Raw genomic sequence first — 13593 nt, 5'->3', positions numbered from 1 at the left:
GAAATTCAGCATTTTGTAAGTATTAATATTGATATTCTGTAGCACTGGTGCTCTCTTAACGTGAGGTTTGAGGAAATATTTCGATATTGTGAGAGATTATGCTGCTTCACAATAGGGATTTCTACCCGATAAATGTTGGTGGTAGTCAAGCTAACTCGATCTCTACTTTATAGGAAAATTTAAACTTGGACTCGCCCTGGGGCAAACATAACATGGCATGCAGTCTAATTTACCGGGGTTGCACTTAATCCACATGCTTACCCGAGATCGGCCAGTGTCGGCTTTGACACCTAATAGAAAATGAATACTGAAGCTTAACTAAATTCATAATGAAAAATATCTTAAATTTATATGACACTTAAATCCAATCGATACGTTTTTTTTTTTAAATATAGACGGTAAGAGGCTTTATGGTAGGTGATTTCAATAGTTGTGTCATATTATGCACGAAATACCAATTTACGTAAGAATCAATGAGCTAATGCATGATTTCTAGGATTGGATTTTTTTTAAACTTCTAAGAAAATAAACACAATCCGAGCACAATCGAGAAAAGCATCTGAAGAAAAGTTATCGTTGTTTTTATGCAAATGGGCATTTTGGCCTATATTCCCGTAGAAGAAAAGCACCGTTGGCATTTCATGAATCTAATTTCTGATGCTGCTGCTGCTGCTTCCCACTAATGAACTGCTTTCTGTTGTCGGAAACTAGCTACCTACATAATTCTCTGACGAGACGAACATGGTTTAGAGACCAAAGTGCTTTTGAAATGTTCACACCGAAAACCACACGTACAAACACCCACAGCCACAAACAGACAAAGCAATCTATGAGGCTTTTGTTGTTGTGCTGTTTGACAGCGTTGCTGATGTTCGTCATTCTATTAATACGTACTCCTTCCGTGACGGTTGTTGGAGTCAGAAAGCGTGAGACCAGCACTGAAAAAAGCTTTCAGCTATGGAAACCGCATAGAGTAGAGCGCTACTTCGTCGTAATCGTCCATTTCCGTTCTATCGAGCAAAAAACATCAGTATAATCAATGATTTGACCGTGCACAAATCAGTAATACGTTTGTACTGATGCGTTAGTTCACAAGCTACAACACTAAGCCTATTAGAGCGTATTGGGTGAATATTTACACTAATTGTTCTCAAAACAAAAGAAGCACTCCTAGAAAACTCGCTTTTTCTACCTTCATCCGTAGGACGAAGAAAATCCAATGGTTGTGCTTAGTAAGACGGAAATTAGATCAAAACCCTACATATTCTGAGAACGAGGATTTACAACGGCTCTCAAAATTGATAGTGCACTAACATTTGGAACATTTTGGTCCATGCTAGGACGACAAAGGGATTCAACTTGTGAAATGCAGTAATTTCTTAAAACGGGTTCGTGTTAACTTTTTTGTTTTTCCCCAGTTCGGAAAATTAAACCATTGTGACCAGTAATTTGATCTATTGTAGTATATCCCGTGAATTTAGTTTAGTGCATGTCGTATTACTCCATCACTATTAAGAAATGATGAAGTGTTCCATTTTGATACAGTTTTCGTTCTTGCCTTTATTGAAAGAAATCTAATAGATTCTAATAGTAAGGTCCCGCTATTTATACCCTTCGAAGAGCGAACCCCTTTGTTAGTCAAAATAGGATTCCAACAAAATTAAGCAATGACACCAATAAAGACCATACATCAGAACCCTAGTCTTAACCACTTCAAAGTAGGGAACAACGAATAGAAGATTAGAAATCACATAGATGAAGACGAACTAACTCATTTTTTCCTTGTTTTAAGATCATCCACGGTGGACAAAGCCAAGTCTTGTCACTATCAACAAGGCATAAAAAGTTACAAGGACTAAGATGTGTTCCTTTGATTACTGAAAAATCCTATCCCCCTAGTTCTAAGTAGTCATTACTATTCAGGAATCGGTGATAGATCTTGATCTTACATCCCGTAACGTAGCACGAAAAGGTCATCTACCCAGGTTACGGGGTTCGTGTGGACTTTCTATCAATCGATGATGTGTTTATGATAGCGTTTATCTAGAATTTCAATTTAATTCGTGAATAATATTTCAAACTTCCTTGACCTGAACTTCTAACAAAATAATTAATTAAATTCATCTTTTATGCGACGTTCATTGTTTCGAATTAGTAGTGCACAGTGGGTCAGGAATTAAATCTAGCTGGAAAAAATAATAACGCTCTGGTATTTCATCCAATTGAGTTGACGTCTTCAGTGAAGTTCCTTGAAATAATTAGAAATTCAATTTGGTCGATAAAAATGTAGTGTATATAATGAAGAGCAGAGATTATTAGGTAAATGCGAATGAAAAGATTGAGCAGTGATTATAAACAAATTAACAAGCATAAATTTAAGAAATTAATACCATATAAATTTACAGTAATGTTGTTCAGTGTAGGCTGAAAAAGTAACGCACGAGATAACTCCCAACTCTATCGACAAAAACGATATTAACGAGACTTTATACCGTTTGAGCTTGATTTAATTAAATGGCAACGAAGAAACAGCAAAAAAACGATAAAATTGTTGTCTAGTGATCGTGTTTGGATGAATCGTTGGTGAGATACGTGAACGGGATGCAGGATTCACCTAGAACATATTTCGGCAGAGTAAAAGAGAAAGAGATTGTCTCCTCGATATGAAAAGTTTTGGTTTGCGGATTTGAACGTGTTGTCTTGTCTTCATTCTGTTAACGATTTTCCTGACGGATATACGCTGGATTTCATCGTGGGACCTTTTAGCAGCGTCGTTCACCACAAAAAAATGTTCAAGTTTTGACCCCAAAAGATGGCACAGTGTATCGCAGTGCATAATAAAGTGTTTGTTTTAATTCCAATAAAATATCAGAAGTTGAAATCGGTTGAAGGTATTGAGGTTAACTAAAATCAAGCTTATTTGTATTTTGTAATACTTGTTTATTTTACATTCTTTATGTATTGCATGACTAGTAAATTACTTTTATTTCACATATTATATCATTATAACTATAATTTTCATTATATCATTATAACTATAATTTTCATTTCTAGAAAATATTTGTCCTGCAGATCCTGAAGTACCAGAAGGTGTATCAAATAGCATATCATTGTTATTTATCTTTGATCTAATTATAATAAATATGATCTGTGGTTTTCAGAATTTGAATTACCATGAGAATAAATTGAATATGATCATACATTAGGCCAATGTTTTTAAATTGTTTTACCTTTGCAGAGTTTTGCTATTTCAAGATTTATTCATCGATTCTTGTTTTTATAACTCCTGTCTGCTCAAGTAACCTCGATTATTAAGCAAATTGATTCTTAAATTAAATTGTGGATTCAGTAAATGTGTAAATTTGAGTTCAATCATACCATGAAATTATATTTTCATATATAGCTTGAGTTTTAATAAATTGAGTGGCTAAAATCAAGATTATTTGCATTTTGTTATATTTTATTAACTATATGTTGATGAGATGGATCCGAAATTTTGACGTCTGTGTTTTAAGTAGATACCTGTGATGGGTCGAAAAAGTCTACGAGGAGGCCAGTTGCTGTTGGTGTAGGTCCACTTGTCAATTCCTTTTTATTTATTTATACAGTAACCCCTCCCTATTTTTTTTTTTTTTAACTCTTTATTTGTTCCAAATTCAAAATAAATTACATTTCATTTTTAACCTAGGTGCTCCAGTTACTGCAGTAACGTACCAGCCTTAATTGTTATGATATATATCTAAGTGTTTTTACATTGTTCATGTCTTGGCAATTACGTATTTTAAACAGGTTTTTTAACCTGCATGTCAGTATAACAATTGATATCTTAAAACTAAAAACTAAAACTAAATCTTATCTAAGTATAAAGGGAATTAATCGTTGCAATTGAGGATTGCAACGATTTTTGTCTGAAATTATTCATTATTTTGTTGGACATTTGTTCTAAAGTCTCAACATTCGAAATTCTATGTACCTCAGTAGTACTGTACCAGGGAGGCAACTTCAAAATCATTTTCAGAACTTTGTTCTGAATCCTTTGAAGTGCTTTTTTCCTGGTAGTGCAACAACAAGACCATATTGGCACAGCGTAAAGCATGGCCGGTCTAAAAACTTGTTTAAATATTAGAAGTTTATTCGTCAGGCAAAGTTTGGATTTCCTGTTTATAAGAAGATACAAACATTTAATATATTTGTTACATTTTTTTTTTTTTTTTTAATTAATTTATTTGATAAGGCTCAACCGAATTAACTTTACAGAGCCGAGGATTCTTGGTCACTATACAATACATTTTAAAACTATAGTCAAAAGGTACAACACAATAAACACTTTATCTTCCGCTATCCAAAAAGCCTCCTCCATCAGAATTGGAGCCGCTTCCAGTAGTTTCATTGTATGGCAAATTGTTGTACGCCAACGAGGGTCAGAGCGCGTCCATTGCAGCAATGGACGCAAAACGTGGTCAGCACTCACACACTCATCACGAAACGGTTGCTTTCCAAAGTCGACGACGCATCGACCGAAAGAACTGCTGATGAAGAACAATGAGGAGAACCACACAATGGTTGCTGCCGAGAAAACAGACGATCGCGTAGCACACATCGAGAGTGGCCTGCTTTTGTCGACAGCCGAGTGAACACTCCTTTTGTTACATTTGGCCTGAATGCCCTCAATGTGATCTTTAAAAGTTAATTTTTGGTCAAGTATTAATCCAAGATATTTCACTTGGTTTGACCAGGAAATTGGAACTCCGTTCATAGTGACTATGTGACTACTACTAGGTTTCAAAAACGAAGCTCTAGGCTTGTGTGGAAATATTATAAGTTGAGTTTTGGAAGCGTTGGGAGAAATCTTCCATTTTTGTAAATAAGAAGAGAAAATATCTAAACTTTTCTGCAGTCTGCTGCAAATAACACGAAGACTTCTTCCTTTAGCGGAAATGCCTGTGTCATCAGCGAACAAAGATTTGTGGCAACCCTGAGGCAAATCAGGGAGGTCCGAAGTGAAAATGTTATACAATATAGGCCCAAGAATGCTACCCTGAGGAACTCCTGCTCTAACAGGTAGTCGATTAGATTTGGAATTTTGATAATTTACCTGCAGAGTTCTGTCAGTTAAATAATTTTGAACTAATTTCATAATATAAAACCCCTCCCTATTGTTTGGACATCAATTCAGCTTATCGTTTACCAAAACGAACCCTGCTGCAAACCCTACCCTCTTACCCAACATTCCAGTGACTCCTCGTGGAGGTGCAGACAATTTCTCGGCTTCCATCAAAGCGAGTGTCACGTCAACACATTCCTACCCATTCCTTTCTTGACCTGCGTTCGGGAGCGGCCGACGCTGGTATTGCCTAGTTTGAGATTATCAGTTTTTACACATTGAGGATGATTACTAGTCCCAAGCATCGTATATTGGTTCTCTGTGTAATCACAGATGATCTGGCAATAAAAGAGTAGCAACCGTGGGTGGTCAATCATGCTCATGCTCATGCTCAAAAAATGGCACAGTGTATCGCAAGATAGAGATTTGCTGTCTTGGGCAAAGTTATAGAACGTAGAATTTTAATAAAAGTTACCGAAGCTATACATCTTCAAACAACTAGGTATACGAAGTTTTAAAAAATTTGCCTGAAATTCACGTTTTTAGTATTATATTTTGAACAAAGTTTTATGACGTTCAAAAGAATACTTGGGGAGTGAATAGGGTCACGTTGAATGATCGTGTGTTTTTCCATTGTGTATACAAACACGAGCCAAACTGGACTAACTGCTACTCAATTCCACAAGCCACACTTAAAATATTAGCAGTTTGATATTTTGTCTCAATTTTCCACCATCTCCCCTATATAAGTAATGCTCGAACGTTTACGAGTATTATAAAAAAAATTATTCAACTTTCAACCGTTTACAATGGAACGCACACTTAAGACTAACTAAATTTCCCTGATGTTAAACCTTTTATTAAATAAAACTACTGTACGAGAAAAACACTTCCTAAAGCGATCCAAGTAAGCAACGTATTTAGGAACAACAACAAGCAGACAACGTTGTTAGGTTAGCAACAGGCTTGTTTCGAATGTTCTCGAAGTGAGCCAAACTTGGTATAAATATGGGACCCCTAAACCGAGGATGATCAGAAAAAAATTGGAAGTCAACCAGTGAAAAACAAAGAATTAAAGAATAGAATAAATAATAACTAGTTAATAGCAGTAGTACATAAATTGTTTGGATTATCCCTGCCTACCCTGCCCTGGAGTTGGTACCCGGTGGTGAACCTTGTGCTGTCCGTAACTCCCAGTCCACCGTTCCGCCTATATCGTCGTTGTGTTCACGGCCGAATACAAAACATTGGTCCTTCGAACCGGATGCTGGACTGGCGTGCTGCTGCTAGGTGAGAAAATCGTTTTGCGTGGCTTGACAACGTGAAAAAGCGTTCGCGTGGCTTGACAACGTGAAAAGGAGTTCGCGTGGCTTAACAACGTGAAAAAGCGTTCGCGTGGCTTTGACAACGCGAAACCCCGTGATTTATTCCGTCATCGCGACGCCCTAGTGCGTGTTGATATTCCTCGTCGTGACGTCCGTGAGTGTTTTTCGCCCTTCCGTCGCGGTTACCATAGAAACGTTATCCGCGTGTCGTACTAAATCGAGCGGATATTTCGTGAGTGTATGTTCCACCGTTGCGATTGTAGTCCGAACGTGAACCGTGCCAAGAAAACCTGCGAAGTGTGAAGTATTCCTTCCGAGTAACCGGACACCTTCGCGTGTGAGGAGATGTTACCTCGCACCCCACCCCGGAAAATGGAAAATTCGGAAGATGTGAAGGTGTTGATCCAGAAGCGTGGCCAAGTAAAGGCGAAGGTCACACGGATCTTCAATTCCCTGACTGCAGCAGAAACTGCGAACAAGAGGCTACCGCTTCCCTTATTGCGGGTTTACTCCAAGAACGTGGAAGTGATTTATCAAGAATACAACGAGATTCACGATGCCATCGCCGCCTCCGTGAAAGAAGAGAACGTCAATGCTCAGGAGGAAAGGTATATTGCATTCGAAGCCCTCTACAATGAAACCTTGGTCATGATAGAGACGATGATCGAGATGATTGAGATGGAGAACAGAGCAACCCTGCCCGTGTCAGTGCCTTCGACATCAGCAAGAGCGAACCAGGCTTCAATTTTCATCATTCACACCCAGTCTTAGCGCACTCCTCTACCAACCTTCGACGGTCGTTATGAAGCATGGCCACGCTTCAAGGCCATGTTTCAGGACATGATGCAGCGATCAAACGATTCCGACGCTGTAAAGCTGTACCATTTGGAAAATTTGCTGAAGGCAGATGCTGCAGGTGTGATCGATTTGGAGACACTGCAAAACAACAATTCAGTGCCAACATTTCAAAGGGGCGTAATTGCATTTGTAAACAATGGCCTTAGCCATCGATTTCTCGCGAATAAAAGCTCACTCATGAAAAATAATGACACCAGCAGGTAGAGGAATGTTTCCTCTACCAGCTAGCATTGTTATTTTGAAGAGGTAAGATTTCATTCGCGAGAAATTGATGGCTAAAGTCATTGTTTACAAAAGCAATTACGCCCCTTTGAAATGTTGGCACTGAATTATGCACGAGCATGGGAGATCCTGGAAGAACGATTTGGAAACCAGCGATTGATCATCGAGTCACACATCGTTGGCCTCCTGAATATGCAAAACGTTCTCAAGAAATCATCAAAGGATCTGCGCAACCTGGTAGATGAATGCACCCGTCACGTCGACAATCTCGTTAAGCTCAACCAGCGTTTAACCGGAATGTCTCAGTTGTTTGTGGTGACACTACTGACACGTGCCTTAGACGACCAGACTTCTGCACTCTGGGAAGCTTCAATCAACCAGTCCGAGCTTCCTGAGTATGAGCAGATGATCGCATTCCTGAAGCAGCGGTGCGTGATTCTGGAACGATGTGAAACCACTACTCCTACCGCAGCATCTAAGGTACCGATCGCCAAGACTGCTCCATCGAAAGGTGGACATTCTAAGTCGTCGCATGCTGCAACAGCAACATCGGAATATGCGTGCGACTTTTGTTCCGGTCAGCACCAGAATTTCAAATGCTCGACTTTTCAAAGGATGACCGTAGACCAGCGTCAAGACAAGCTGAAAGCGACGAATCTGTGCTTCAATTGCCTGAGGAAGGGCCACCGTAGTGCAGCATGTCCAAGCAATAAATCCTGCTGAAAGTGTTCCAAAAAGCACCACACTCTAGTTCATTTCGAGCAACGGGAGAAACCTGAAGTAAGAACGAGTGAGCCGCCTAAGCCAGCCGAAGTAGATCCAGTACCAGCAGTGGTGAAGCAGCCTGTGAATGCTTCCTGTTCCAGCGTGTTTCGTTCACCAAGCAAGCAGGTGTTCCTAATGACAGCGATGGTCATTCTGCGTTCTAAAGGAGGCCACACTCACCAGGTTCGAGCACTGCTGGATTCTGGATCACAGATCAATTTGTTGTCGGAGTCCGTGGTGAAGAAATTAAACCTGCCGAAATTCCCAGCTAATGTTCCTGTAGTCGGCGTAGGAGGTACGCGTTCCCAGATACGCCATCGAACGGTGGTGAGAATGACATCCAACTACAGCAACTTCACTGCCAATGTTGATTGTCTCGTCACACCGAAGGTGACTGGTACCATTCCGTCGGCAAATGTTAGAGTGGATTCCTGGCATATTACATCCGGTGTACTGTTGGCCGATGCTTCATTCAACCGTCTACGAGAAGTGGAAATGCTGATTGGTGCCGAACATTTCTTCAACATTCTGAAGCAAGGCCAAATCAAACTTGCCGATCACCTGCCTACCTTGTACGAAACACAGTTCGGATGGGTCGTGGCTGGGTCGTACGAGGAAATGCAAGAAGATTCTTCAGTATGTGTCAACCTTGCTGTAACCGATGGATTGGAAGCATGCTTGCAGCGGTTTTTCGACCAAGAGGAAATCGCTGAACCAACAATGATGACGAGTGAAGAAGAACGTTTCGAAGAACACTTTCAACGGACTTATCGTCGTAATGAAGATGGACGATTTGTTGTCCAGCTGCCATTCCGTGAATCAGTGGACCAGTTGAAAGGTTACAGATCCCTGACGTTGAAACGATTCCTGTTGTTGGAGAAAATATTGGCGCGAGATCCTGACCTGAAGGCTCAGTATGCGAAGTTCATCGACGAATATCAATCGTTGGGTCACTGCCGTGAAGTGAGGGAGGAAGAAGATCCTCCTGGTCTACAATCGTACTATCTGCCGCATCACTGTGTCTTCAAGCCATCCAGTAGCAGCACAAAGTTTCGTGTTGTGTTTGACGCAACAACCAAAGCGAGTAAACTGTCCCTGCATGACGTACTAATGACTGGAACCAGCAGCCAAAGTGACCTGTTCAGCATCGTACTACGTTTTCGAACCCATACCTACGTTTTCACCGTAGACGTATCCAAAATGTACCGACAAATTCTCGTTGATCCCTCCCAGACTCAGTACCAGAGAATCTTCTGGCGAGGACACCTGTCGGAAGTACTGAAAGCCTTGGAGTTATTGACCGTTACCTACGGTACATCAGCGGCGTCGTTTCTCGCTGTGAGATCACTTATCCAGCTAGCCCGGACGAGAGTGAGGATTATCCAACCAAGAAGTTACGTCGTGATTTGGAGGAGTTGATGCTGAAAGGTGGATTTCCAATTCGAAAGTGGTGTTCAAACTCAGAAGATGTGCTTGAAGGAATTCCTGAAGGAAATCAAGAGACCCTAGTGCCCATCCAGGACTCCAGCGCAAATGAAGTAATCAAGGCTTTGGGACTTCTGTGGGATCCAAAGAAAGACCTGTTCCTGTTCTTCAAGTCGTCTGAACCAACGGATAACGTAGACAAACCAACGAAGCGGCGTGTCCTGTCCCAAATAGCGAAGTTATTTGATCCATTGGGATTAGTGTCACCAGTGATCGTCGAAGCAAAGATGATCTTGCAGTGCCTGTGGGCTACCAACCTTGGATGGGATGAACCTATGGAAGGTGAGTTACTCCAGCGATGGACAGAGTTCCAGACATCATTGAGCCACCTCAACAATTTCAAGACTCCAAGATGCGTTGTGGTTCCTGATACGGAAACAATGGAGATTCATGGTTTCGCTGATTTCTCCAAATGTGCGTATGGCGCATGTATTTACCTTCGCTGCATTCGTAAAGACGGGTCAACAGTGTCTAATCTTTTATGCAGTAAATCCAAGGTAGCTCCCCTTCGTGAGTTGACCATCCCTCGACTAGAGTTGTGTGCCGCTCAACTGTTAGCCAAGCTGGTGGATAAGGTGATCCCGACGTTAAAACTGGAGATCCGCAAAATCAGATTGTGGTCCGATAGTCAAATAGCCTTGGCTTGGATAAGGAAACCTTTGGATGGGCTGCAAGTCTTCATTCGCAACCGAGTGGCTGAAATCAACAAACTGACCAAACACTGCCGCTGGAGCTACGTCAATACGGATGAAAACCCGGCGGACATCGTATCCCGAGGAATGAAACCAACCCTGTTAAACAAATGTCAGCTGTGGTGGAACGGTCCAGTTTTTCTTCGTGAAGTCAGCTATAGGATGGAGCCAATAGAAGAGATTCCCGACGACCTGATTCCTGAACTAAAAACTGTGGTCATCGCAAACCCGATAGTGAAGAAACTCGATACTAGCTTTGAACGGTTCGATTCATTCTACAAACTGCAGCGTGTTTACGCTCACATAGCACGCCTCGTTCGCCGTGTGCAAACTCCTAAGGATAAGCGAGATTCCTGTGGACGATTGACCGTGCAGGACATGCGTAAGGCGACAAGTTACATCATCCGTGTTCTTCAACAAAACGAACTACATGAGGAGATCCAGTGTGTCCAACATGGTGAAATTCCAAGGCGTCTGGCCGCATTGCAACCATTCATAGACAAGGACGGTTTCCTACGAGTCGGTGGACGTCTACAAAATTCGAAATTGTCCTTTGACGCCAAACATCAACTGATGCTTCCACCAAAACATCGAGTAACGGAGTTGCTTATCAAGAAAATTCACGAAGAACGACTCCACGAAGGCCAGTCCGGAGTATTGGCAGCAATTCGTCAGAGATTTTGGCTCATCAACGCCCGTTCAACCATCCGCAAGGTAATCCATAATTGCATGAGATGTTTTCGTATGAAGCCAAGGATGATCCAACCACTAATGGGGAATCTTCCTGAATCCCGAGTGAACATTGCCGCACCATTCGAACTGACTGGCGTCGACTACGCTGGGCCAGTTTTCGTGAAGGAAGGTAAACGTAAGACAATGGTCGTGAAGGCATACATCGCTTTATTTGTGTGCGTAGTATCAAAGGCGGTTCACCTTGAACTTGTGTCAGACCTAACATCGGAGGCATTCCTGGCCGCACTAGACCGGTTTGTGAATCGACGGGGCATAGTGCGGAAAATATTCTCGGACAACGGAACAAATTTCGTTGGTGCATTCAAGGAGTTACGCCAGCTACGTGCCTTGTTCAATGATGAGCTCGAAAAGGATAAAATCAACAATTTCCTGCTACGTCGAGAAGTGGAATGGGAATTCATCCCACCGAGATCACCGAACTTCGGAGGATTGTGGGAGGCTGGAGTAAAGGTGGTAAAATTGCATTTGGCAAAAACCGATATCTCCGGCTCATCTCATGCTTGGAAGACCACTGGAACCGATACTCAAACCATCATACGAGGACGTTTCTATCAATCGTCTGACAAGATGGCAGTATCTGAATCAGCTGCGGGACCATTTTTGGAAAAGGTGGTCTCGAGAGTACCTGTCAACACTACAATCAAGAGCGAAGTGGACCAAGAAACAATCCAATATCGACGTCGACACAGTTGTTCTATTGGCAGAGGACAACCAACCAGTGCAAACATGGAAACTAGCAAGAATCGTCGCAGTTCATCCAGGGAAGGACGGTATCGGGCGAGTTGCTGATATACAGACAACAACTGGAGTGTATCTTCGAGCAGTAAGCAAGTTAACCCCGTTGCCGCTACAGGATAACCACCAGAATCTACAGTTAGAATTGGAATTGCATTCCATCGGGGGCAGAATGTACGAGAAAAACACTTCCTAAAGCGATCCAAGTAAGCAACGTCTTTAGGAACAACAACAAGCAGACAACGTTGTTATGTTAGCAACAGTAAAAACGTCGTTAGTAACAGGCTTGTTTCGAATGTTCTCGAAGTGAGCCAAACTTGGTATAAATATGGGACCCCTAAACCGAGGATGATCAGAATAAAATTGGAAGTCAACCAGTGAAAAACAAAAAATTAAAGAATAGAATAAATAATAACTAGTTAATAGCAGCAGTACGTGAATTGTTTGGATTATCCCTGCCTACCCTGCCCTGGAGTTGGTACCCGGTGGTGAACCTTGTGCTGTCCGTAACTCCCAGTCCACCGTTCCGCCTATATCGTCGTTGTGTTCACGGCCGAATATAAAACAACTACCTATTCAGCACCTAGGGGCAAGTCAGCTGTACTCTGAGCTTATATATTAACATTGAGTAACTGTGAGTTACTCGTAGCTACTCAATAAATAACAAAGTAGCCTTAATTTAACTTTTTTTTCAATCTGTCGTATTTACAAACAAAATAACGTCAGCCATCATTAACAGTTTTGCTTAGGATTTAGATTAAGATTTCCTTATTAAAGATACTTTCAGCTGTAGTTTTGCTTATTTTTTTTTTTTTTCCTTTGGTTTGTTTTTTTCTGTCGATCTTGTTTTCCGTGCTGAACACCAATGCTACCGACGTGCCAGGAAGGCAGCTCCCACAGCTGGACCCTACCTATCGACCCATCAACTCATGAACCGGGGACCAACGGCTTTACTTCCCATCCGAAGGAAGGCGTGATCAGAGATGTTATGCCTCAGAACATCCCGGCGGCGCCGACTGGGATTGAACCCAGGCCTGCTGGGGTGAGAGGTAATCACGCGTACCACTACACCACCGGCGCCGTTAGTAGTTTTGCTTAGTAAGTTATTTTTCTCTTAAAAAAAAACTTTCTTTTTTAAGATACTTTATAGATACTGCTACAAACTGAAAACGTTTCTCTATATTCCAACATCGATCATACGAACTCTAACAACTTATATGGATTTACAGGAATGATTATGGAATGATTGCATAGTTCGTCATCCTATTATTTGAACATTCGGTAGTAACGACAAGAATGGTGTTTTAACTAATACTCTGCGCTTGTTAAGTTTTACCCTGATTAAAACCCGTTTAATTATTCCCAGATCATCAAGAGCTATTTCTGGTTTGTTTTCATTACGTGTTTGGTAGAATATTCGTAGTATGCTTTCAATTTACAAAGAGTTATTGGCAATGATTTTTCACTTCCACTGCGATATCTGGAATAATTATATGGTAGAAGCGACTTGTTCCTTAGTAATGGCTGACCAAAGTAATTAAAGTCATGCAAAATGCAGGGAATGCAACTGATACGCTAGAATATAAGAAAAGAAGTTTACAAAATTGTTTTACACCGGTGTAACATATGTGACACATAGCTCGATCAAAAATTT

At 41.3% G+C, this 13593-nt stretch overlaps 3 protein-coding genes across 3 annotated transcripts in view; all 3 read left to right on the top strand.

Annotated features, from left to right (window-relative positions):
* Positions 1–13593, top strand: part of LOC135703878 (uncharacterized) — a 325488-nt gene that overhangs the window by 260830 nt on the left and 51065 nt on the right. The window lies entirely within an intron of this gene.
* LOC135703799 (uncharacterized) lies at positions 7603–8232 on the top strand. The gene has a single exon (XM_065225122.1). It carries the CDS (start codon positions 7603–7605, stop codon positions 8230–8232), a length of 630 nt encoding a protein of 209 aa, XP_065081194.1.
* Positions 8608–11993, top strand: LOC135703798 (uncharacterized). Its single transcript, XM_065225121.1, has 2 exons — positions 8608–9586; positions 9631–11993. The coding sequence occupies exons 1-2, from the start codon at positions 8608–8610 to the stop codon at positions 11991–11993; spliced, it is 3342 nt and encodes a 1113-aa protein (XP_065081193.1).

This window comes from Ochlerotatus camptorhynchus, unplaced genomic scaffold, assembly GCF_037179485.1.
Source record: "Ochlerotatus camptorhynchus isolate MF236.1 unplaced genomic scaffold, CSIRO-AGI_Acam_v1.1 ptg000222l, whole genome shotgun sequence".
Taxonomy (NCBI): domain Eukaryota; kingdom Metazoa; phylum Arthropoda; class Insecta; order Diptera; family Culicidae; genus Ochlerotatus; species Ochlerotatus camptorhynchus.
This window is presented reverse-complemented; position numbering and strand designations above follow the sequence as displayed.

Bases quoted from the DNA above. Each gene is read 5' to 3' on its own strand.
- LOC135703798 (XM_065225121.1), top strand. From the start codon at position 8,608: ATGACATCCAACTACAGCAACTTCACTGCCAATGTTGATTGTCTCGTC. The intron at 9,587-9,630 runs GTACATCAGCGG...TCACTTATCCAG, and splicing joins GTTATTGACCGTTACCTACG to CTAGCCCGGACGAGAGTGAG.
- LOC135703799 (XM_065225122.1), top strand. From the start codon at position 7,603: ATGTTGGCACTGAATTATGCACGAGCATGGGAGATCCTGGAAGAACGA.